Source organism: Egretta garzetta, unplaced genomic scaffold (genome assembly GCF_000687185.1).
Source record: "Egretta garzetta isolate BGI_Z169 unplaced genomic scaffold, ASM68718v1 scaffold598, whole genome shotgun sequence".
NCBI lineage: Eukaryota > Metazoa > Chordata > Aves > Pelecaniformes > Ardeidae > Egretta > Egretta garzetta.
Genome location: NW_009260621.1, coordinates 2,053,171 through 2,075,605, shown reverse-complemented (window position 1 = coordinate 2,075,605; position 22,435 = coordinate 2,053,171). Strand labels below are relative to the sequence as shown.

General features: G+C 37.9%; 1 protein-coding gene across 1 annotated transcript in view; it reads right to left on the bottom strand.

The window, feature by feature from the left end:
• PRRC2C (proline rich coiled-coil 2C) overlaps positions 1–13,964 on the bottom strand; it is a 65,324-nt gene extending 51,360 nt beyond the window's left edge. Inside the window, 4 exon segments of the mRNA XM_035900800.1 lie at positions 1,476–1,582; positions 4,726–4,903; positions 6,120–6,287; positions 13,860–13,964. Coding sequence (XP_035756693.1) covers positions 1,476–1,582; positions 4,726–4,903; positions 6,120–6,234 — 400 coding nt within the window. The 5' untranslated portion in view covers positions 6,235–6,287; positions 13,860–13,964.
• Between the last annotated feature and the right edge of the window lie 8,471 nt (positions 13,965–22,435).

Sequence of the window (22,435 nt, the reverse complement as noted above, 5' to 3'; positions counted from 1 at the left end):
CACTCAACTGAAGTCTTACAAGAACATGAGGCGGCCAGCTGAATGACTGCTGGAACACATACAAGGTATCTGGAAAAACGGCAAGTTCCACCAGCCAACTGCAGATCAGGAAACCATGAGCACAACAGGTGTATCCTGAGTTTCAGACTGAGGAGGATAGCAAGCAGCTGATGCCAATTCACTTTCTGTATTTTCTTGAAACAGCAAACCCACTGCTGCATTAATTGAATGAAATGAGGGCACCATCTGGGTTTGGCACACAAGCTGCCATGGTAACTACAAAATAATTAGCTAAATGCATTTTGAAGCCACTGAGCCGAATCACTGTTTCCTGTGTCATAAAGATGATCTGATCAGCTTATGTAGAAAGGCTGGCATGCAGATCACTTTGCATCAGTGTTAAATTCTCTTTTTTTATTCTACAAAACTCCTGCAAAAGCTTAGAGGAGAGTTCCTGTATTTGACAATGAAGGAACATAGGAGAGCAAGAAATGGAGAATCTAGAATTGTCACTTCTAATACTTACTGCAAAAAAAGGCAAAATCATTAGATATGCAGCGTTAACGAACTCCATGTAACAGCTTAGAAGTTACCTCCATAAAATTAATATCTTACCATTCTAAGATCTCTATGCAGAAGAGAGCTCACTACTTCAACTTGGAAGCAAAACCTCTTATATTATAGCCACAGAAAGCTTGCAAGTCTCAAATTTAAAGAATAAAATGTGCTGTAGGTTATTGTTCATAATGGAAACACAGGAATTCTAAGGAACATCTTGCTCTACAAGCAATTTAAAAAATGTGCTGAAGATTTAGCTCTGATTTTACATCTGTAATGAAAACACTCAAGCTAAGATTCACTCTAATGGAAATAGTTCTCCATCCTTTCATACAATTATGTTGTTACACACCCCCCACACACCCCCCGCCAAACACACCTTTAACGCTTTTTCTAGGAAAAAACCCTACTTGAACACTATCACTTTGAAACCAAAATAACCAAGGAATCTATAAAATAAAGGGAAAAGTATTGCTGTAGCAGACATTTAAATAGAAGCAAGACTGCATGCATTTTGCACAAAATGATCCAAAATTATGATCAGAATGACCACTAATAGTTTATGGTTCTCCTTCCCATGCCAAAATTGCGTGCATTATAACTACTGACTGAGATTTTCCCTCCTCACCATCACCATGTTCAAGATCTTACACTGTCACCGCCATTTCCTTGTCAATCCAGAAGATTGACAGTCCTTTAAAAGTCAGTCAGACCTGCTGCTAAATCAGGCTGGAGCTCACTTGATTGACAGAGGACCGGCCCATCTTCCAGGCAAGAAAGTTGCTTCCACAGCATTTGTAGTCCCAACTGACCTGGTCAAGACTCAAATGGTTTGCTGCATCTGGGGGTCTCTCACAGCAGCATTCATAGCCTGCTAGGTCAGTCAAGAACCACCCCCCACCTTGAACACCACTTACCATCTTGTCCACCTGGTTTGGTGTTGGCCCATGATTTGGCAACAGGAGCTGCTTCTGGAGGAGCAGGAACAGCAGGTTTTGGCTGTGTCTGTGGCACGTCTGGCTGTCTGGAATTAGAGGAAAAGCACTTGTGAATACAAGAGGGTGAGCACAGAATAAGATCATCAGGATCACTACCGCAAACAAGTGAATGAAATGAGGTAGCTATGCAGCTGAAGAACCAATAACCACTCTTCTGTAGAAAAAACATTTTCTTATTTAAAAGGAGTTGTTATAGTAACAGTTAAAAATTCTTTCAAGAGTAGATTTCCTAAACTGGAGAGGAATGAATGAAAGGGAATAATTTGGAATAATGTTCTCTTGCCCCAGGAGCTGAGAGAGGAAAGCACTTAAAGACCACCATGAACTGAGAGGAAAAAGGTAAATACACATCAGACATTATGAAGTAAAAAGAACTGATAAGGAAAGCTAAAGATATTATGAAAAAAAATTACGGGTACCATGAACTGGAGCCCAGAAGTTTAAGTCTATTAAGAACGAAGTCTCAAATTCAACATCTTACAAATGAAGAGACAGACATTTACCATAAGCACTTGTTTTGTCCAATATAAAAACTAGGCATATTCTTGAAGATCTTTCTAGCCTACAGATTCAGTGAAGTTGTTTAACTTCTTTCAAGAATAGCTATTTCTGAAATCTGCATATTCAGATAACTTAAGACTCCAAAGCATTAGTGTCCACAAGTAAATGACCTCCAGCTCAGTAGTACTCATTTTTGATAAAACAGGAACTATGGGAGAAATCCAGTAGTCTATGATCACTTTATTACACCAGTAAAGAGATAACTAGTGCAATATCATGTCAGTTAAGATGAACAATTGTAAATGCTTTAAACAGATCCCAAAGTAATCTGAAATTTCTGAAGACTGCCACTAAGAAGTTGGTTCCATTTAGGTTCTGTGATGATCAGCCCAAAGCACTTACACAGTAGTCTCAGAAATTACATAAACATCACAAAAAAAAAATACTGCTGCTGGAGAGAAACACATTGGCTTCTCACAAGGATAACTGAATGCAATTTTGATTTGTTTCCACAGATTACTGGAATTTTTAAAAAAAATCTTGTCTCTTCCCTTTCCACTTTGTTATATTGTCTTGCAGCTTCACATTTTCTAAACAGACTTGGGGTAAGCTGGAACTTACATGGCTGTACTTTGCCACACAAAAGTGAAACAAGGAACAAGACAGTTAAAAGTTTATTTCTTGCAGTTCTACTGTTTCAAAGCCAAGCCCATTTAGAATTTGAGTTATCCAAACACTGTCCTATAGGTGTACCATTTGATACGGGAGAACTCAGCTTGGTGCTAGCTGAATTAATCAAATCAATACACAACAGGCTGCACTATCCAGGAAAAAGGGGCTGAGGTAATACCCACAGAAATAGCGACAACTTTGGAAAGCAGTAATAAAAATTCATAATCACAGGCAATAGTTTGCTCATGTCAACTCCAGTGCAGTGATACAAGAGAAAAAGAACTAAAGCAAGCTGATCTCAAGATGTTACCTTTATCTACAACACTTGCAAGAGGAATATCAAAACACTTTACATGTAAACTGCAGCATTTATAAGCACATTGAAGTATTGGGGAAATACAGCAGTAGTTACAAAAATGGGCTGAAGACTTGAGGAAACACATTAGATGGTCTGAATTTTGGAGAATTTACCCTTGGCCTGGGCATTCATACTTGTTTTCTGGGAAGAAATCCCTCCCCCCCACTGGTTTTACTTGTATGCGGTCTTTGAGGCCTTTATCAGAACAATGCATATGAAAATACAAAGGCAAATACCTTCCACTTGCAGATAAGGGACAGCTATTTATTTTTAAACGCAACATCAACTACTGGAATATACTTCTAACACATGCAGCAGGCTACAGAAAGGCAGACAAAGATGCAGACAAAGATGCGTGTTTTAGTCAAACTACTGGCTCAACAGAGATTTAATTAGACAAAGTGTAAGTGACCTTGAAGTACAGGAAGATGTTGTGGAAGTACCATGGGGCAGTACACTGGGCAGGAAATTGCATATTTGTAGTTTCATAAGCTTAAAATAAAAAGCTAAACACAACAGTATACTCCTGAAGTCTAACACCTTTTCAGAGAGATGTCAAAAATTGTTATTTAAATGGAGGAAAGTATGTAGGGAGAAATAAAGGGACAGCAAGAAGGAGAAGAAAACCTTTAATCAACTTCTGCTTTCGCAAGTGCTAGTGACATACAATCAGTGCCTCTATTTTCAAGTGTTTTTTCAGAACAATTTATATGTCAAAGACTAGACACTTAAACCTATTTCTACTTTTGTAGTGAGAATCATATCCTATTTTAAGCTTACGTGGCAAAAAATTTGCTTTAAAATACTTCATAGTTAGATTACTGAAAAATTTTAGTCTGTATTTTCTTTAGATGACCTCCTGTGCAAGTGTGAAACAAACTTAGCAGATGAAGCTGTACTGAGCGTGGGAAATTATATTATATACAGTATACAGCAGTGCATTAACAACACCATTTCTATTTTGTTTACATCATATATTGGCAGTGTGTGAAACAGTAGTGTAAGGTTGAAGATTGAAAATTTTAGTAAGAGCAGAATTTATGGCACACTAACCAAAGTACAAATATTAAAAACCATTAGGAAAATAAAGCAGAGATTTAAACAAATGTATACAAACCAAGTATTTGTGAGCTTTCTCTGCCATACATCAGCACAATCACACTAAAATAAATGAATTTTTGCATACTCTCACGAACTTGCAAGTTATTATTTAACTTAGCTGCTGTGTACCTAATGGTTCCTCCTAGAGTTTCAAGAGAATTTTAAGGTGATTACACTGATCTTACAAAAACGTACTATAGTATTTCCTTTAAGCAGCCATCAAAACTTGGACAAAGATAGCCACATCAGGTGGCTAAAGGAAACTCATGCCCTCACATGGAAGTTATAAACATACTGCTTTAAACTTAAGGTGCATGTGGTTGGATTTTTTTTTTGTTTGTTTGTTTTTCTAACTATCCCCCTATAAGCAAGTTCCTTATTCACAAAACCAAATAGTGGTGCTATTTCCTTTCTGGTAACTATCTATAGGACAGTCAAGTCTAGCCCATTTCTTCCCATGCCCTGCCCATCACCAGTTTTGGGAAAACTCGAGAGAAATGGCACAGCAAAACAACACTGATCTCACTGGTCACTTACTTTTCTTCTTCATGCTGTTCTTGTTTTGAAGCCCATCCTGTGCCGTCTTTAGGCACAATGTTCACATTAGGGTCATTGCCTTTGTTCTCTGCTTTGAGACTGGGGAGGTTAGCTGGGGGAGGCATCCTCCTTGAAATAGCAACTTTTCCAAGACTCTGTAATCCATGGCGTGCCGCAACTGCATGCCAAAACAGAAAGTGAAAGTTAACAATGCAGGTAGTGTTTACGCAAAGTTGCATATATCAATAAAAATGTTTTGCAAGACATAGAAAATTTAAGAATATGAGAGTAAGAAACTCAAAATTCTTAATAACTTAAAAAAAGGAAATTAGAAATACTTTGTCTGGGAGAACTTGAGTGGTTTTTGAATAGAGAGTCACTATGGTTAGCCTATTCCAGAAATTAAAAAGGACATATGGCCCCATCTTTACACACAATGCTTGGTGACAGAGGAGCCATTTAAAATACAATGTTGATGTCTTAATATCCTTGAACACATTTGTCAACCATCACTCTCTTGCTCCTTTTGGAGTTTAATGTACCTTGATGAGTCCAGGAATACTCACATGGGTCCAGCCCATTTCTTTTTTGCTGCCAGTTTCATTTGGCAAATGCTCTTGCAAAAACATTCCTACAAATTACATTCACTCCAGACCACAAGTATGAAAAAGCAGTATGAAGCTAACACACTACAGGGGACAGTCAGCTTACCAGCTAATCAACTCAGGGGAATAAGTGCAAGATACTACTACCCTAGGCATGTTGTATCATTACAAACATCTCAGTTTCAACCTTTAAAAATAATATTGTGGCAAACTAACAAGTTTGAACACACTTCCCCTCTTTCACCCCCCAATTTAGGCAAGTATGTCAAATCAAATTCAAAGCCTTTAAAGTGCCAGTCCCCCCAGCTCTCAGTCAAGTCAATCATGAAAAAGCAGGCCCACAGTGGCCTTATTAGAAACATCTGTGTAAGTTTCACCCAGTGTTTGTCTGCAAAGCAGACAAAGCACCTGATCTGAAAGTGAGCATTGTCTTCTTGTTAATCAAACACCTCTAGTACCACAAACATTTTCTGAAATAGGGTAAAAAGCACAGCTGGGGAATGGCATGTCATATGCTAATAACAAATGGAGACTGCAGCTGTAGAAGTTTTTATTTACCTATATTCTACTTCCTACTAGACTGCAAGTGCTGTCTCCCTGAACAGGCACACTTGTTTACAGCTAACCAGAAACTGTAATCAACATTGCTTTCCAAAATTCTCCCACTGAACTGCTGTATCAAGCAGTTAAAAAAAACCTGCTGTGGTTAAGGGCTCATATTCTTTGCATTCTTAATTAGTACTACAGTAATGATGAAAAAGAATGCAAAACTGAAGTCAGTTTACTAACCTGTGGTTTTCTGAGTTTCCAGTGACTTCCCCTTGTAAGTATTAAACAGACTGAGTGTTGCATACTTCGTTTTTCCATCCTTTGCTTTTGTACTCTGGCCTGACTTTTCCGACATTTCGATGGAAACTCATCGAGTCTGGTACCTCCTGCTCACCCCTCAAAATTTGCCTGAAAAGAAAAACAACAGAGAAGTAAAGCAATTTGAATATAAGCCAATACTTAAGACAAGAGTTCATAGGACAAAAGTGGACAGCATATTTATCACCATTAGCACTGTTTCATTTAAGCATACTGGAGATGCCATAGAATGCATTAGCTCCAGAAACTCCTAGCCTTATGTAACACTTGTAATCTTAAAGTACTTCCATCTCTACAATTTGAATGCCACAAAATCAGGAGGGTCAGCATTTAATTGATATCAAACCCTGTAAAACTGGTAAATATCATCCATGATTTCACTAGGAAAAAAAAATATGCAACATTTCCACCACCAGCTAGCTCCCCACTAGGGAAGCTCAATGACTTCACCCACTCCCGAAGCTAAGTGCTCATACACCATTACTGTGGTACATTATTCCTGAAATTTGTTTTTGGTTGTTCCCCCACCCCCCGATTAAAATCATTGTGAACTCAGCAGCTAGAGAAAATAAATACACAGAATCAGAGGTTTTATCAAAACTAGGAACACAGTATGTTCAGACAGGGAGGGTGAGAATTCCTTAAACCAAGAGTTACACTATTCTCGCAGCAGTAAATTAGAGGGCTGTTAGAGCGGGTAACCTCTCTCCTCCCTCCTTCCCCCAGAATAGCAGGCCTTGAGCAAAAGAACCCAGTAATTATCACTGATACTTGAATAGAAGTTCTTAGAAGGAACTTGCCTGAGTCGCTGCTCATCATCAGGCAGGAACACAAGTGAGAATTCACTTAAACAGAACAGTATCATATAGTTGATTTATCTTAATGCTCAAATTTTTTTTACAGTAACATTTTTTAATATATTTCCATATGAATTCCAGAATAGTTATGTATGCTCAAATACTCGTGTAGTTTATTCTAAAAGCAGACATCAAGAAGCAAGACATCCTGCTCAAACCCTTTGGTGATCAGCAAACTTCCTGGTCAAACTCAGAGCCTCAGAAGATCTTCAAGAGGGCCTTAATTCACATGCAAGGGCTCATGTATTTAATGTACAAGCAGTCTAAAGAATAAAGCACTTCTTTGGTCATGACATACATGAACCAAAGTCAAAAGATCAGGGAAGTTTCATTTATATAGGAATGATAACATTCCCACTCTCCTCTGCTTTCTACCTCAATTTACAAGCCATGATTGAAAAGATTAAGAAATGAAGATGGCAAATAACCTTGGGGTGGTGCAGCTTCAGCAAGATTTGAGCCAGATGCTATTCCATTATAATGCATGCAGACTGTTGCAAAGGGGACGGTTTTCAGCTTCATACAGGGCCACATACACAGCTAAGAAATACATCCTCCCCTCTCACAAGGAGAAAGCTACTCCCACATTTTTTTTGCCAGACTAGTCAGTATTTGGCTATTTCAACAGCATGTGTTACACTAACAGCCATTTCTCCTGTCATCCAAAACCATGAAATACAGGATGGAAGCAGGGTGAACCCAGCCCACCAAGCGGACCATGTAACCGGAACACAGACCTCAGATATCGCTGTTAGGTCATCTCTTATCTATCCAAAAAACTACGTATTGAGGCTGCAAGGTTTCCCTGGAAGCCACAGCTCACTACTCAAACATCATTACAGGAACAGGGAAGGAAAAAAAAACGAAAACAGCCTGATGTGGGAATTTAGACAAGCTTATCTTTGGAGGCATCAGTCAAGCAGATTTCAGCAACCATTCACTGTGCACAGCTGCCCCTATACTTATTTGCAATTCAACAACATGTCAGGCTTTACCCATTATTATTATTCATGGCCACACAACCGCTTTCAGCTAGTCTGCATCCAGGCAGACTAGTTTATCAAGCTGGAGTCTAAATCAGATATTAGGCCCTGCATTAGCCTCTTCTTCTATGAGGAAACTCAGTTTATCATAAGGTCTTCAGAAAAATGTCTGTGGAAGAACCTGGCAGATTCTTTCCCTGCAATTCTCCTGTTACTTGCTGCTCCCAGACTTGTAGTTATGATAAAGAGTCTACCAGCCATCCTGGAGCATCAAACAGAGGAGAAGATATTGGGCAGATAATTATCAGGAACACATGGGTGGCAAACAAGCCTTCAGCTATGCACATAACCATATCAAATAATACACTATAATTACTTGATGCTTTGCTATGCTCACACACTCATTTCAAGTGAGAACAACTCATACACTGTTTTAATTTTTAGCCCAAGACTCATCCCAGCCCCAGATTTTGTAAACAAGAAGCAGCTTCGCAATGGTGAATAATCTAGAAGTTGGCAAACAAAAAACACACCAACCTGGAAAAAAAAAGGAGAAAAAAAGAAAAAAGAAGATGATTCAGGCATTTCTTGCCCCCCCTCAATTCACAAAAGCAGCAAAGCCCTAACAGATGCAGGCAGAGCAGAAAGCAGTTTAAGGATGGTTTAAGATAATGTTAAGTTTTTGTCATACTTTGCAAAGCCTGCACTCCTGGTAGAGATCAAACATGGAAAATCTTAATCACAACTCTCTTCTTTACAGAGTAAAGAATTCATACTTGGACAAATCTTAGTTGTAACAATTGTTCTTTCTAGAACATTTGATAGCTTAAAGAACAGGAGGAGGTGATCATGTTCCCCAATAATGCTTTTTAATATCAAATTTACAAAAATTGGTCTGCTCGTTACAGCTGAGCTCTATGCCTTTTATAGTATTAACATTAATACTGTTTCACAAGCTGTTTCCAAAAGTTACACTACAAGGAAAAGAAACAGAATATTTTAATGTTATTGAAATTGCACATTCCTCAGTAATCTGACTTGCAGAAAATAAATCAACTACAAACAGTGCTCTTTTAAATTAGGCCAGTCGATATATTCATATTTAACTAAGTTTAGACCTGATACTGGGTGCCAAAGAAGATATACTTGCAAAATTAGACTTTAGACCAGGTACTCAAGCCAGGGATGACAAATCCTTCCTCTGAAGAGCCCATGTGGTTCTCCACAAACATACCTGATGAGTCACACATTAAAAAGCACCCAGTGACACCTAACAACAGTTATAAAGAGATAACTGCATGGTTTTGAGCCATATGAAACATATCCAGCTCGAAGATCTTTGCCTTTTCACTCAAACTTCAGATGTATATGCTACATTCCTGTACCGGAGCATTGGAATCATTCCCTCTGTAGCACCACCTACAAGGTATCTTAACGTAGGACACGTTTAATTTGTACATACAATAGGCTAGCAAGTACTAGACTCACCAAATGATTCCCAATTTGCCCTAATATTTATATCTTTTGTCATTATCAGTAAGGCAGCTGATAGTCTGAACTCTGTTAGTCAAACCCTTAACAGTGAAGTGCTGCTGTCCACTAGGTTCAGACTGTCACATGAGTAAGAACATCAGACAGCTGTATACCTCTGAACAGCAGCAACATATGAAAGATGTCAGAACTACTTACCAGAATTAAATAACTACCATGATAGTGAACAGAAGGACAGGCAACAATACAAGCAGTAATGGCAACTGGCAGGGTTCACCACACTATTAAGAAATTTAAGCAAGTCAGCAGTTCATTTTGAAAAACTACAGATACTATTATGCATAATTACAAAAGGCACAATGCTCCCAAAATTCTGGTACAAAGATTACCTTTCAGCCACTCTGCAGTGTTATCAAATAAGTTAACTGACCTTTGCTGTGGCCTGAAGATTTTATGGTTAAAGTTATTACTGTAATTTCTGTACCACTATTTTTTTAGATTGCAACTGGTTGCTGATTTAGATCCTGCAATGAACTCAGCAGCATGTGTACAGACATTAGCACAGAAAGTAGCTGCCACAAATTCTAGGTATCCTGGTCTCTGTTAAGGAATATTTACTTGTGCCCTCTTTGATACATATAGTTGGTAGAAGAGCAAACAGAATGCAGTATATTCCAGACTGTTGAATCATGTTTTTAAAATAATAAAACCCCAGCAAACAAACCCCTCCATACATACCACACAGACCTCTTCCACCAAGTCCCTAGCTCTCCTGATTATTTCAGAGTTCCCCAAAGTGACTTGTTTAATGATACTAGCCCATATGTCTGTAAACTTTGCGCAGCATTCCATTAGGACCAACTGCAGACTAGAAAAGATCTCACCTGCACCTGTATTTTGCCATCTTGATGAAGTAATACAGACGGGCATGGAAAGAAGAGTGTTGTGTAAAGGTTAGACAGAAAGTTAGCTTCTTTACCTATGGTTTTTGGGGGGCAGATCATCTCTTACTATTGCCATGGGAGCGAATTGTATTCTCTGTGTTATGGCCTTCCAATTAGTATGTTTATGTATATGCTTGAGACACAGCATACACCATACCTCACCTTTGGGAGAAAGATTTCTATTCCCTGTATTTTTCAGGCATCCCATCCTAGCTGATGTAAGGACAGACGACCGCATCACAAACACTCTAGATCCTTATTTTATACACTGTATTTTTAAACCTCTAGACAAAAGAAGCCTATGTTTAACGTGAGTGTAACATGTCGAGACTTCATTGGCAATATTACAGTTATATTTTATGCAGTCCTATCTTCTCAAATCCCACACCCCACACCTATGTAGCCTACAAGCATGCAATCAGTTATGAGAGGTAATCCAGGATTTTGAAGTTTTAAAAACATTAAGCAAATACTACAATAATTCCCATATTCCCTATTCAACACAGCTAGGCTATCTAGTCCCTGCCACCTCCACTCCAAATGCTGTATTTTGGCTAAATTTGGAGAAGGATGAGCTGGAATGACTTAAGGCAAAGCACACCATTCAAGACTCACACCCACTGAAGATTTCCTAGAACCTTCAACTCTCAGTGCCTCAAATGCCCATCTGTGAAGTGGGAAACATAAAAAACACTACATGAAAGTTTATTCATAACTGGGACACATTAGCACCTCTTTCAAAACAGAAGAACAAGACGCAAATCCAGAAAGACTTTTCATACACTATTTTAAGCATGCTAAAGAAAGTGGTTAAGGGGCAAAAACCATCATATACAAATTTGTCATTTGTATCCAGCCATAGCTCCACTTTGCTTAGAACAGCTTTGTTTCTGGCACACTGAAGAACATGGTTCTGGTAAATTCTGGAACTGAATAATACAACTTTAAAAAAATTACTTTTTTTGCCACATGCTTGATTGATGTTAGAGGCAGATGTTCTCAAATTCAGTGTTATTGACTTCAAAAGACCATTGCACTCAAAACCCCAGATAAATAATGTGGCATTAAAAATTTCAGCTAGAAAGGAAAGGTTTCATTTCAACTCTAAGTCTGTCATTTAAATTCAAGAACTTCACTGCAGAAGTTGCCTCTTAAACGATAAAAACCTAAGCACAATCAGCAGCTAGATATTAAATTCTGAAAAAACAACTGTGTGACCTTCAGAAAAGAGACTAATATAGATCATTTACAGAAATATAAAGCCAATTTAAAACAGAGAAACATACAATACTGGATTCAGTGTACTTCAAACCCAAAAAAAGCCTTCTTCATGCTTTATTTGTAATTCATTATCAAGGAACCCTGTTATTTTAAATGAACATTCAAAAATATTGTGATTATTGAATGCATGGTTTTGCACAGAGAATATTGCACACAAGTAACAAATGGAATTACAATTAAACATACTGACTTCACTTCTCTGACATGGATGTTTATAAACAATATACAATAATTAACAATCTCATATTGATTACTTTATATTTACAACTTTCTAGTGACCAAAGCATCATTCTGGGACTGAGGTTTCCAGGACCAATTTTTATTAAAAAAACCCCACCAAACCCACAACCAAATGTTTTGGCCATTTATCACACTATTAAGAATTCTTACTAGCTTCAGCACTAGTCAGTTTAATATGACATGAAAACAAACTTCAAAAACCTCCAGTAACACTTAAGTAGCAAAAGTGTCTGTCAAATCAAAGTATCTAATAAAAAAAGCCTCTAAGGTCAGGATTGCATTCCCCACTTCCTCCCCCCCAACAATTTGCAGCAGGGGTCGTCATCAAGTAAATTGTTGCTAAGCAGGCTGAAAATTGCAGTAGAGATTTCGGGGACTTCTGAGCTTCTATTTCATGTACCTCAGACATGGCTCTATGACCTACAAGAATAGAAGCTCTCCAGATCTTCAAAGAGTTCTAAGTAGATCTCACTAAAACTCATTCTTGAACAAGAGCTATACTACATTTTATTTCATTAGAAAGCCAGGCTAATACACATTTCCACCTCCATTTTTCTTCCCCATCTCTAGATTCTGGGCTCACCGGTTTTCAGAGCTTGGAAGAGAGTACATAATGCAAAGATTGCATTGATTCTATAAATTCTGTGAAGGTAGGTGGCTGAGTAGGAAAAGAAAACCCTTTTAATCACCATCTATTCTGCTCCCATCACCTCAGAGGAAAAATTGTAGCACAGGCTGATCCCTGAGGCAGTAGGCAATCTATAGAGGAGTATTGTTAATGGCCAAACAGAAAATCAAAATTAGTTTTGCTCCTTAGAACCGAAGCATTCTGTCATGAGACAAAGCTGTAGCAAAGCAGGCTTTGCTAGTTCTATCATTCTTCAAATTACTCCCCTTTAAAGCCTAAGAAAGTCTTTCCAAAACACTACCAAAACTAGGTATGTCAGGTGGAAAACAGATCATGACAGAAGAAAGCCATTTCAGGACATTATCCCACAGATGCATCTTATAAAAATGCAGTCTGTGGATGCCAGAAATGTGCATCCACAAATATGTCTGCATCAGTTCTAACAGACACCTAACAACAGTCTAAATAGAGCTACTAAGCTAAGCAATGGAAAACAACCAAAATTAGCCACCCACAAAAAGTCTACACAGTAACTAACTTTACCACAAAGCATATGTTAGTTTAAGCTAGCAATCTACAGAGCAAGCAAACCTTTTGCTGCCATAGAAAGACTAGAAAGCATCTTGTTGAATTGTCTTCTGTGAGAAATACTAGTCAACTAGAATATGGCCTTCCAACAGGACAACCAGCAACAAACCACATCATCTCAGGGAACTTTTATTAGGAATCTCTCAAGTCTAATATGGCACTAATAGCAGTGGCTAACACTTTTAAAATAAACTCCTAGGACACATCCTGCAACTGAAAAATATTAGCAGGGACTAAAATAATCTGTCAGTTCTATTCATTTTTTTCCAGTGCATTCTTGAGAACAAAAGAAAAAAAATGAGTTAAGAGCAGCTGGCTGGAGTAAAAAAACACACATATAAAAGGACAGCAACCATGCAAACCTCAAATTTGTCTCTGTCCACAGATTTGAACATATATTTAACTATATGTGCATGAATATTTCACTTAACATGCACAGAAATTGTATTCCTGTGGAGTAGCCCTGCCAAAAGAATCTTGATCCATAAGATCAATCATGATCAGCACGTCTTTTTAAATGCACCCATATAACAAGGGATCAAAAAGCCAGACGGGATAAACTCACATTGGCAATAAAACTGTCAAAAATGTACTAAATATTTTCATGTGTCACACAGCTTCTTTCCTTTAGCTAAGATAATTTCTGATACCTGTACTGTTTCTGAAATCTTCTCCTTCTGAAGTGACCTCAGGCAACAGAGATTATGGTCCCCTCCCCTCACAGGCAGAATGATGCCAGTACAGCTAGTTAAGAACTCTGGGAAAAGAAAGGAGAGTTTTCATTTCATTTAGTGTGAGGATATTTTTTTGCATGTTTACATTCAGAGTTTCAAAGCTGTTCAGTATTTTGACAAATACTATCTAAATGTTATCTAAGGCAATACTGTTACCCAGGAATTCAATGCTTTCAATGTTCATGTATGTCACTTTCTTCCATGTTTTACACCAGTGGCCCAATTTTGGTCTCCCACTTTCTACTGGATAAGAGTCCATCAACACCGCTTTTATACTTATTTTTGACTTTTACAAGGAAGGAAGGAGATAATGTAAAGAGGCACTCAAACATAAACACAGCTATTCTTATGAACAAAATGCTGGAATTAGCAAGCACGTCCCTAAAACTTTTATTCAGTTCTCAACTATTATACATGCAGAAGATGCAATACCTCTACTTTAGCTCTATAATTACACCTTTAAGTACTCTTCTAGCTGTAGAATCTTCCACATTTGAGATATAAACCCAGTTTTATCACTAGAGGAGATTTAAATCTAAAATGTACAAAGTGCTATCATTGAAACATTTAAAATAAATAGTATAAGACTGGATACAGAAGGCATGTTACAAATTATCAAAGAACAAAAAGCCATGGTTTTGAGGTGCTAAAAGATGACCAAACAATGACTACGTAACTTTCAAAGCCCCCACTTTATTGTAGTCTTTGTAAAGAGATGGCCACATACTGATGTAAAGCAAAGTCTCTTGAAACTGTAAGTAAAAGCTCTCTCCAAAGCCCCAAAGAGCTTTTGGCTGTGATAACATCCAATGTGGGCCTTTAAATCCTTATCACATCAAGCACAATGAAGATAGTAAAGAAGTGGTTCAAATGAAAACAAAACCCTTTTCCAAGGAAAAAAGCTGGAAGGACAAAGCACCAGCACCACCTTTCTCACTGGAAGAGGCTGACAAACTGAAATAAAATTTCACTTTAAATTTTAGACTAAAACCACAATGCTTCCAGTATACCCAGGCATCTATCTCCTGCTACAATCAATGGGAACAACGTTTTTACAGGGGATGATGAGCTGAAGTTCCCACCCTGTGACTCAAATTAGCAGAGTGGCTAGTAATTTTTTGTGGGTAGTTTCACTGTTACCATTCAGAAGCTCACCAAGAGCCAGCAACATATTTAACTTTTACTTTGTAGCTACTAAAATACAAATAGACTCATTGTGGCTTCCTAGACAAGGAACAAAATTTCTAAGGAGGCAGCACATCACCACAGAAAAGGAGATTAAGCAAGCAACAGATGCACCCAAGCAACACAACGGGCAGTGAAGGAGGTCCGGAGTGCAGACACCTACTAACCAGCAGCAGATGAACAGGTGACTTAAAGGGAGTTCAGGATGAGCTAACAGCCAACCCCTGCCCTTCTTCCCAGCAGGGAAAAACATTTCCTCAGACTCCTGTCTTTACATTAAGGTTTTCACTTTTCTAGGCAGTTTTCTAGTAAATTTACATCATCTGTGAAGGAAGGAAAATCGCTTTGTATTTTAAAAATAAGTTTACAGTTAAAATAGAAATAATTTTAAAAGTATCAAGTATCAAACAAGGTCAAATTAAGAAACTCCCTTCAATGTATTTTGTATCTTCAACCTAAATACAGATGATAAAACTCCAAAGCTCCCCCCTCTTGCTTGTCACATTAAACACTATTTCCAGAACTTCAGAAGAAAACTGTGGTAGAATATAGTTCTTTGAGCTATCAGAAGTTAGATAATGGAAAAGGGTACAAGCATCACCAGAGGTTTAACAAAAAAGCCTCTACTATGGCCTACAACTTCCAAGTCTGGAGCATCGTTATACTTATTACTGCACCTCCATATTCCACCACCCATGCAAAGCCACACATACTCTCCCCCTGCACACCTGAAGTACAGTTCAGTAATTTCAAGAGCAACTATACAGTTTATACTAAATTAAACACACAAGCTCTCTAAAAACCATGCTGCTTAGAATATTTACATGACAATTCTGAACTGAAAATCCAACATTGCTATCTCCAGCAGCAGGACTTTTGGGCACACAAGGTTCCTACAGAAATCCTCTCCTATACTTACTCTAGCATTCAAGTACCTTCAAGAAGTGAATATGCAATGTCCAGACTCAGCTTTAAGTCTTTAATCTTCTGTGTAGCCAAGAAAATTGATGACTGGCTTAAAAGAGCTAGACAGAAGTGATTTTTATTGGCTTCTGAGTTTAGAAAGTTCACTTTGGTCATTTTTTCAAACTTGTTTGCAACATGAGGAATAGGTCTTTAGCCTAAATATACTGATGGAATTTGTATACAACCAAATAAGAAAGAGAATGGACTTAAAGGTTGGAGTTGTAGCTAAGTATGTTACATTTCTTATTCTACTTTTCCTTAAATAAACCTGAAGGCTTCAGTGTCCTATTTAAAAGAATCACAGAGTGGTTACAGCAACATTGTAGCTTAACTTTTACCTGGTTTTTGTTCTGTTACCTAATTCTGGTATCCCAACACAGACCACAAAGGCTGTAACTTAAATGGTATTATGGGTAATGATTGGGCAATCATTGTACACCATAGTTGCATGTGTCACAGGCAACAAATCATGAGAATCAGGAACCCCATATGTGCCGTTAGAGCAAATGCACATTGGGTTCAGCATTCACCTCTACTGGATGGACCAGAATGATCTTGGTATAAACACACCAACCTCAACACTGATCCAGCATGTCTTGCTTCTGTCCTTGTAGTCACAGTTTTGGAAGGTTGCATTTCTCCCAGATAGCTTCCCACTGATGACTGAAGTAAACGTGGACTCATGCTTAAAGAAACAGTTCTCTGTATGTCTGCTGGCAAACTCAAATAGTAATGACTGACAGGCTAGTGGAATGAGCTTACAATTCTTTCAGAGCAATTCCCAATTTAGGCTGAGGCATAACAAAGCAGCAATGCAAAACAAGTCTTGTTTCTCACTGATACATGAACAAAAAGGTTCCACAGCCTGAAGGCTATAGTCTATATAATATGAGAACAGTTACTAGACTAAAATTTCACCAGTGGGGTATAATGATCATGTAAAATACACTACAGCCTTCACTGGTATTGTAAGAACCTATCTCATTTACGCATTTGTACTACATAAACCAGACTAGCAGAAAGAAACTTAATACCACCGCCACAGCCCAAGGAAAAGTGACAAAGATTAATAACTACTACTAAGTGTACTGTATTAGAAGCATTCCTTCAAGTACCAGCCCATTTTCAAGTTATCAAAGTACATTTAAACAGCCTCTTTGCCAGAAAGGATTTTTCAAGGTATTCCAGCAAAGAGACTGACAGCGCGTGCCACACGTAAGTCAGAACTAGCACACCATAAAGCTAATGCACTAACACAACACAGCTATTCTTGCCATGTTCTGATAATCCTCAAACATAAATTAGAATAATTTACATGTTTTGCAAGATTACTGAATACATTTCAACTAAAAATGTATTCATTTCTAAAAATGCAAGATCCAAAACTTCTTTGCAGCTCACTTTTAAGGCAGGCTATTTTATTCCTTCTCAGCCTGAAAACTTCTTTACAAGTCTTTATTTCTTTGTCACTGAGCATTAGAGCAAATTTTTTGCAAGACAGATTTTTGATTTTCCAGTTTCATGCAGTTGGTTAAGAAACTTTTTAAAACTGTAAATTTTTAATTGTGACAGGAGTTTTGAAGTGCTGGAAGGAAGCCAGGATCAGAGAAAAAAAAAAAAAAAGAACAGTTTCTATACAATTAAAGAGAGCATCGTAATGAGATGCATTCTCATTACTGCTGGGAACAGAACAATGTAAGTGCTTTCAGCCAATTAGCTTTTCAACTTGCAGATGCCAAATGAGATTTTTATTTTATAGATTTGCAAAAGCATTTATTAAAGAAATTTCCGTTATTTAGAAGAATGAGAAAACTTCAAAGCTCTCAAAACTGAATTGCTGCCTATTTGAGAAAAAGATAAGGTAATAAATTCAGGCAAATTCTTGCAGAAACAAGCCACATACCTGCTATCAAAGTACAGTATTCAAATAGTAGGTTGGTAAGTAGTACTTTTCTCTGAATACAGAAAACTAATGTGACCTGTCTTGCCTATCAGAATTCTTTTTTAACTAAAAAAGTTACAACTATTCACTAAGCTTCTTAGAAAGTGATTTAGGTCAGTTTATCCTGACCACAGCCACTCTTTGTAAAGGCATCTGTTAACAATGCACTTCACATGCTGTCACAAGTACCACTTTGTTTCTTGCTCAACTGCATCACACCATCCAGCAGGAGCCTGCAAAGGCAAAAATACTAGCATACCCATTGTCCCCATGAACACGGAAAGTGACATGGGGAGTCTCCTCCTTAGTGGCATGCTGAGTAGCAGGTGCTCCTTCAGGCTGAGAACAGGGGAGCAAAAGGGAAGTCCACAGTGGGGCTGCAAAAGAAGCTACACAACTGATGACACACATGTTCCCATGTCCGTTCAAATGAGTGTGTTGCAAATACTCAAATGGTCAGCACTTCTCTGCACTTGCTACATTTAGATTTAATTGCACGGAGAGAATAACCAGAACTGGTGGTGATGGTGGGTTTGAGGATCCATTTGCAAGAATAAAGGAAACAGAACTGTTTGCACCCTACAACAAAAAAAGCTATGAGCAAGAAGTCTCCACATATTACTGGATTTTCTCTTATTTCTAAACATACAGAGTACCAGCAAACTGCGGTTCCCTTCCAGATGCACTTCAGCAGATCTGATTCCAGACACAGGCTAAACAGTGCTCAGGCTCTGTTCCTCTGCAGGTGGCTGTCTGGGATAAGTTACCAGGAACAACAGCTGAGCTGTTGACTCCTTAAGTCCATCACAAGATTTGATGCAAAACACTTCCTTTTAGGAAGCTGATGAAAGATAATCAATAGTTACATGAAAATAGACCAGATTCCCAACAGATGAGCAGCAGAAGTTGCAGCCATTTAAAATTACCCATCTCTCCACTGGTTCATTTCTCCCTTTTGTTTTAATACTTTTACTGCAAAAGCCCTTGCATTTTATTACAAATTCTGAAACAACTCTGTCCCGGTTTCAAGCTGGGATAGAGTTAATTTTCTTCCTACTAGCTGGTATAGTGCTGTGTTTTGGATTTAGTATGAGAATAATGTTGATAACACTGATGTTTCAGTTGTTGCTAAGTAGTGCTTACACTAAGTCAAGGACTTCTCAGCTTCTCATTCTCTAATGACTGAGAAGGCTGGAGATACAGAAGAAGCTGAGAGGGGACACAGCAGGACAGCTAACGCAAACTGGCCAAACAGATATTTCATACCATGTGAAGTCATGCTCAGTATACAAACTAGGGGAAAGCTGGCCAGGAGACCGCTGCTCAGGGACCAGCTGGGCATTGGTCAGTTGGTAGCAAGAAATTGCTTTTCATTTGCATCACTTGTCTTTCTTGGGTTTTATTTCTCTCTTTTTGTTATTTTCCCTTTCATTACAATTTATTCTGTTAATTATTAAACTGTTCTTATCTCAACCCACAAATGTTCTCACTTTTACTCTTATTCTCTCTCCCATCCCATGGGGCAGGGGGAAGTGAGCAAGCAGCTGTATGGTGCTTAGTTGCCAGCTGGGGTTAAACTACAGCAAATGCCATTTAAACTGGTGGCATATTTCCAACCCTCCCAACCCACCCCATGTTGAATCGGACAGTGGAAGACGACAGGACAGATTAAGAGGCAAATGTAAAGCCATTCCTTGCTGTGAATAACTTGAAGAATCTTTTTAAAGATTTTAATTTTTTTAATTTTTTAAAGATTTTACCACAATTTCCAAGCCCCACTGTAATAATTAACACTTCTTGACAGAGGAACTGACAGTTTCAGCATTCTTCCCAAAGAACCACAACTTGCTCTGAGCAGTGGATTTCTCTCCACATCATACCTGTCTGCACCTTTAAAGTATCCCTGACCTCAGCTGCAAATAAGTAAAAGTTTTTATACAAACCTTGTTTTTCCAAAGCCCCTTATTCACAGAGCAGTCATTAAGTAACAAATAGTTACATCTAAGGTTTCTGACTTCAGAAATCAGATGTTGCTTTGAAATAACGTTCAGGCAAGCTCGTCTGTTCATGAGCTCTTTCAGAATATTCTGGAAGTGCACAAGAACCACTCTAAGGCTACATCCTTAAGGATTTTAATTCCTCTTTAGAACAGATGTGTCAAAATGATCTCTCTCTTCTCTAGCTATTTTTTCCAACTTTTTTTCTGTTCACCTTCTCATGATACTTCTGTTACTGCAGGGTCCAACTTGAAGATGGAAGCACAGTCATCAACAGTAGGAATCTACAGAATAAACAATTTTATACAGAGTTCTGTACAAACGCAGCACAATAAAAAAACCTGTTCAAAACCAGTTACTCTAATCAGTTATGTAAAAACTTAAGCTACTTGTCGTCACCTTCAAAACTTCCCACCTTGCTCAATACCCAAATTCTGTGTTACCTGTAACTCCTACCATATTCTTAACCAGATTCATGTACCTCAAAAATAATCATAATTTCTCCTCTGTATTGAGATGTTACAGCATATTTGCTTTTAAGGTTATCAAAGATACAACCACTACGATAGCAAGAGCTAGGGTTTCCAAATGTACCAGCTTATAATATACCATTGACAGCATTAATAAAAAACTTCACTCCTGTGCATACAAAGGTGGTAGAATTTGCTCCTTAGCCTGGTCCATCTTGGATGCAGCTGATGGCTGCTCACCAACAGTCTATTCTACCTGCTGCCTGCTATCCTCTGCATCTCTGGTTACATGTTTTTCCCTGTATTTCACTAGTTTCCTGGAGCAGAGACCATCGCCTTTACTGAAAGAATGCTCAGCATGTAAGAGATGTATGTGTGGTTTTCACAGCTGCAACAGTTCTGGACAACACTGGTTAATTACAGTAAGGGTCAGCTTCAGCCCTCTGCTTTAGACTGGATCCATTCATGTTTTGTTAAAAAAATAAAAAATGAGAAAGAAGCTAAATTAGAAAAGCCTGATCAGCATACCCAGCTTTATGTATCTGCCTTTCACCATTACAAAACCCATTTTCCATGGAAGTTAACTTGCATCTGCTAAGTGGCTACAGATGAAGTTCAACAGCTTCAGTTGCTCATTCTGTTTAGAAAAAAAAATATCCCATGCAACCCTTGATACTCTGCTTTCAAGACAGAGGAGGTAAATAATTAAGGCTCAATATATTACCAAAATACTTATCAAGAAACTTTTCTCTATCCAAAGCTAAGTGCATACTACAAATCTCTGTCCATGCTGATAGCTTGATTGGTGGCATGAAAAACATCTCCTAACCAAGGTGACTCCAGCAAATTAACCAAGTAGCTATATCACAAGCCAGAGGCAAGTTTTTCTTACTAGAACACATCCTTTCCTACAGACTATTTATACACATTGGCAAGAGAATATGTTATTGTTCCTCCTCATGAGAACACTTCTGCTGTGCACCTATATATACACCTAGACACACTTGTACAGGAAGCACAGACTGTCCTAAAAACTATTAAAAAACAAGCCCTGTAAATACAATTCTTTTTTATTTCAAAATGAAAGCATCAATGCACTGAAGTAAAGACAGTAAGGTCCTTCAGTGGCATATACAGTTACTTTGAAATAGAAAAAATATATTAAATCCTAAAGCATATGAAGTCTGAAACTGGGAGAAAAATCATTGGCTTTTCAAACAAAATGAAGATGTTTCTGCACTTCCACCTTAGTTGAAAATTCAAATCAGTTAAATAATGTTTCTTTTGCCAAGAAAAACTTAAAACTATCAGTCCTGCAAATACAATTTAAGTCTACAGTCATAATTCTAAAGTTAAAATTTACAAACACTAAGATTTAGGAATATTCAAGTCACATGATTACAAAATATTAATTTTAAAACAAGCTGTAGCCGTTTACAAGATTTAATGAGGACAGCCTGAAAAGACTTGCTTTTCTAAGCAGAGAAAGTTTGATTTGCTAGCTTAAGCAGCAGTGTGACAAAAAAATTGGGCAACTTGGCCTTGCTGGTTTTACTATGAAAAACCATTTGGTACCTCTGAGCATGACGAGCTACATCTTATATCCCAATTAACTAAAAATCGAGTTGAGCTGCCATTTCACTTAGGAATCACCTATACATTGATTTAAAGAGATATTTAATAGAACCCTTTTCTCTCAGTCACCCAGCACTGGGTGATGCCACAGTTCTTCAGGCACTACTTGTACATTTGATGTACCCGAATATGAAGTGCAGTAATTCCTGTCTCTGATGCTGTAAACCCCCAAAACTGCAGTCCACATTATTTTCAAATACATACCAGTTAAAATTTATCACCATACTTCAGATTGAAGATGTGTAATGTTGATTCTGTACTACAATTTTACCACTAATCAAGACCGTGTCAGATATA